Below are 4,211 nucleotides of genomic sequence, written 5' to 3' on the forward strand. Positions count from 1 at the left end.
CTAAAGAGCAGAACTTCCAAATGCCTGCTAGGCTCCACAGAGCCTTCCTGTTTCCTTTGACACCCCCTGCAGTTCCCCGTGGTCTTTAAAAAAATAATAAACTGTAGCACCTACATTTCAAATTTGGAAAAAAAAAAAAAAAAGCATACTGGACTCTGAGGGCCGGGGTGTTAACCTCTGGGACAGTTGCATTTCTAAGGCAAAACCAGAAACAATGGGATGTCCTCCTCCTGGGAGGCAGAGTTGGGAATCTCTGGAAGGAAACCCATTCCCTCTGGACGTCTGTGTGGAGGCAGCAGACAGCCCCCAGGGCCGGAGGCCTCACAGGGCTCCTCAGGCAGCTCTCTCAGCCTTGACCATCCCAGCGGCTTTCTGGCTGCACAGGCAGAACCTCGCAGTACTGACCGCATTATAAGGGGAAATCTTGGCGAGTGAGCCCTTGAACATGAGGATATAAATTAACGCTTTGAGCAGTTTTTATAGTTGCAAAAGATTTTAGTAATTCTCTCTTCCTTCCTTCCCCCAGACCCCCTCTTTAAAAAAAAGAGAGAGAGAGAAAGGGGATACAAGTTTCTGAAGCAGCATGGGGACTGTCATGGTGCGTGACTGGCCCCCGGCCCTTCTGTGTGCTATAGCCACACATCAGGATCAAGTTGTCAGGACTGTGAACTATGCTAATCTCGACTAAACTGGGCTAAAAAGCTTTATGATGCCAGCAAGGCATCTCCCTCACGCGTCCTTTAGAAACAACCAGAGCAAAAAAGACTCTCTAGGGTGCCCTCGATCTACAGTCTAAGCACCGAAATCTAGAGCTGCCTGAGGTGAAGGCAGGGACGTGGGGCGGGGCGGGTGTCTTGGGGATGTGCAGGCTTAGAGACAGGTTGCCCTTGGCGTCTTTCTTATGAGTGTTCAACGCATCCACAGTCAAGTCTGTGTTCACATCAGAACATTTAGATGAAATTAGATTCAAGTGTTTGTGGAACAAACCCTGGCCTCCCTCTTCAGCACTTTTGATTATTTTCAAAACCGTTTTAACTCGCTTCATACAACTTTCTCCACATTTTTCAAGTTTCACTAGCAAATAAAGCCAGGACACTCAGAAACTTAAGAACGAGACGTGATTTCTAAACTCCCTACCTCCTTGCTAACTAAGTGAATTTCTGGTCACTGTGGAGGATTTCAACAACATCAAGGTTGGCAGGACTTGTGATGGGAAAATGCATGAATGGAAATGCAAAGACATGTTTTCAGTCCTAAATATGTCCGTTCCCTTTGACAAAAAAAAAAAAAATAATAATAATAACTCCTTACATAATTACACAATAATTTACTTAGTCTCCATTATACTAAATAGCATTATCAGACCCCTTTTCTTCTTCGATGACTCCAGAGAGCAGAGGGATCAAAGGGAGCCCATTAGCACCTGACATAATCCAGAACCAGTGCAGAAAAAGAAAATCAATCGTATTCGAATTTGAAAAGGGAGGCTGAGTGACAATTGGTAATATTCATAAAATTCCCCGCCATGACACCACAAACCATGGCTTCCACTCCGGGAATATCACACGCATTTAGGATACACCTGACCATTCCAAGTGGCCAGGCTTTTAAGGAGAAAGTTGACAATTGTTTGCTAAGATTCCAGTCCAGTCTTTCAGAAGGATGTGGGTCCCTCCATCTGAGCTCTGAGGATGGTGCAGCTGACTGGCAGTTTCTCTGGGGCCACCGCACCTTCAGCAGTCTGTCCCAGGTGTTGGACTATGGGAAACAGAATGTAACAGCGTTGGAAGCTGGCGGGCCCTGCCTTGCGTGTCTAGACCCTGGGGGAGGCCCATGTGCACCCGAGCTGCAAGCAGACCAACTGTCCTAAGGGAGCTCCAGCATGCCTCCGGGTTCACAGCAGGGTTGGGCTTACTGTCCAGCTTGGAAGGTGCCTTCCCCCTCCATCTACCTGTTTCTGGGGTTGTTGCCCACCCCCGTCCCTGTGTCTGCCTCCTCCTGCCCCCTGGGCAAACTCAGCCCTCTTTACCTGTACTGGTTCTCCATGGCTCTTCTCTCAGATCTCTCCGGAACCCAGGAGTAGCTATCTGCCGCGCTCTGAGGCTTCTTCTCCTTCTCCTCCCTCTTGGCTCTCCGCTTGCGGTAGACCAGCAGCCCCAGGGCCAGAGCCAGCAGGAGTAAGATGGCCGCCACAGTACCGAGGATGTAGAACAAAAGCAGCTTTTGCCAGTCGGGGCCATCATTCCTTTGTTGGGCAATGAGATCCCCATCCGTAGACTCCTCGTGACCAGTGGTGGCCGTGGGGTGGTGGCTGCTGTACTCCATCCAGATTCCTGGGGACCCACTGGTGGCCAGAGATTGGGGTGATGTAAGGGTGATAAAGGCATTGGATTCAAGGAAGAGTCTCCACCTGGTGGGTGCCACCTTGGAAATGCCATCAGGGCCCCCAATTGGACTTGAGGTTATGGTGGAAGGCATGAGGCTCCCCTCTCTATCTCCTGTGTTCTGCCCCTGGGAGGTCTCGGCAGAAGGTCCCAGGGACGTGGGGCCTGTGATACAGGAGACCCCGTCGGGGGCCAGCTCCCTGCCTGGCAAGCAGGTGCAGCGGAAGGACCCTTGCGTGTTGAGGCAGTAGCCTTCACAGAGGCCACCCTCGGGGCTCGTACACTCATCCACATCCTGACAGGCCTTCCCTCCAGGGCCGCCAGGCTCGTAGCCCACCCAGCACTGGCAGTGGAAGCTCCCCGGGGTGTTGACACACTCCTGTTCACAGGGGGAGGCCTGGCACTCGTCCACATCTACACAGTCCCGCTGAGTCGTGTTCAGCTGGTAGCCTTCGGGGCACTGGCATGTGTAGTTTTTCCAGAGGGAGTCAGGGACGCATGTGGCCACTCCTCTGCACGGGCTGGAGCTACAAGGGTCCCGGGAGATACAGGTCACCAGGTCATCCAGCAGCCTGAACCCCGGGCGGCAGCCGCAGCGGAAGAAGCCATCGTCCCCCTCCAAGCATTCCTGCTGGCAGCCCCCGTTATTGAAGCTGCATTTGTACTCAGCGCTGGCACAGAGGGGTCCCGAGATGCCCCAGTCGAACACATCAGTGGCCTTCTCCTTGCATATGAAGAAATGCTGCCTACTCTCACCCCCATCCCCACAGGCCACATTGGCCACCGAGGCGAAGGGCACAGCCTCCAAGGAGGAGCTGGTGGCCTGGAAAGGAGTCGAGTAGTTCACCTGGCCTGGGCCCCCCAGGGCCAGGGGCCGGCACATGCCTTTGAAGCTGAACTTGCACACGAAGCCCTCGATGTTGCTTACAGGAGAGCCTGGGTTCCCACAGGGGCCCTCAGACCACTTGGGAAGGTAGCTGGAGAGGGAAGAGAGGGACGGGTCCAGCATCAGGGACGCACAGCGCTTGGAGATGCAAGTGGTCCTGGGCTCCTTGTACCAGTTGGAGTAAAGTGTGTCCTCCCCACCGCCCACCCAGCTGAAGCCTTTCAGAGGCAGACTGGGGTCCAAGCACTTGCTCCTTTCTCGCTGGAGTCCTATCCAGAACTTGCCTGTCCAGGGCGCCCCAGGCTGTAGGAGCTGGGCCAGCGCTCGCTGGATGTGCTGGGCCTCCTCCTCAGTCCTCACTGTGGCCAGGTTACCTCCATCCTTGTTGCAGAGAAGCTGGGCGTCAGCAGCAGTCAGTTTGCCCCAGTGGGCTGAGTAGCAGGCAGTGCCTGCACACACCACGGCCTGTGTGTCAGCACCAGCCCCCAGCCAGGGCTGGCTCAGCAGCGGCAGCAGCAGCAGCAGGCTGGCGGAGGTGGCCATCGCGGTCTCCGTGGAGTCGCCCTCGGCGGGGGCTGGAAGCCTGACAGTGACCGTGCCCGCCCCAGCCAAGCTCAGAGGGGAGCCGAGGACTCAGACACTGACACTCGGGCACAGAGAAGGACACAAAGGCTGTGGGCTTTGCACGTCCCCCTGACCCAAGGCGCATCCTGTGCTGTTGTATTTCTTATTTCTCACCGGATACTGGGACTTCCTGCAGTGAATAGTTTTTTGACTCCTGTTGCCTTCATCATGGTTTTGTTGTTCATAAAAGGAGCCAGGCGGCTTTGCTGGGTCCCTGGCTAAGCTCAGGGAAAATGTGGCCACATCGGGGGAAGGCAGCTCGGGACACTGGCTGCTTTATTTTGGATCCATTCTCTCCCATCCGTATGAGGAGCTGA

The 4,211-nt window shown here is 54.4% G+C and overlaps 1 protein-coding gene across 1 annotated transcript; it reads right to left on the reverse strand.

Annotated features, from left to right (window-relative positions):
- Positions 1-1,309: 1,309 nt before the first annotated feature.
- CD93 (CD93 molecule) lies at positions 1,310-3,970 on the reverse strand. The gene is made up of 2 exons (XM_080683833.1): positions 2,030-3,970; positions 1,310-1,758 (listed from the first exon to the last, which is right to left on the reverse strand). Exons 1-2 carry the CDS (start codon positions 3,811-3,813, stop codon positions 1,734-1,736), a joined length of 1,809 nt encoding a protein of 602 aa, XP_080539959.1. The 5' UTR covers positions 3,814-3,970; the 3' UTR covers positions 1,310-1,733.
- Positions 3,971-4,211: the final 241 nt, after the last annotated feature.

This window comes from Plecotus auritus (assembly GCF_963455305.1).
Source record: "Plecotus auritus genome assembly, chromosome: 8".
NCBI lineage: Eukaryota > Metazoa > Chordata > Mammalia > Chiroptera > Vespertilionidae > Plecotus > Plecotus auritus.

What these genes read in the sequence shown, in the direction of transcription:
- CD93 (XM_080683833.1), bottom strand. Translation starts at nt 3,813, where the DNA reads ATGGCCACCTCCGCCAGCCTGCTGCTGCTGCTGCCGCTGCTGAGCCAG. An exon ending in GCCATGGAGAACCAGTACAG is followed by an intron (nt 1,759 to 2,029) that starts GTAAAGAGGGCT and finishes TGTTTCCCATAG; the next exon opens with TCCAACACCTGGGACAGACT.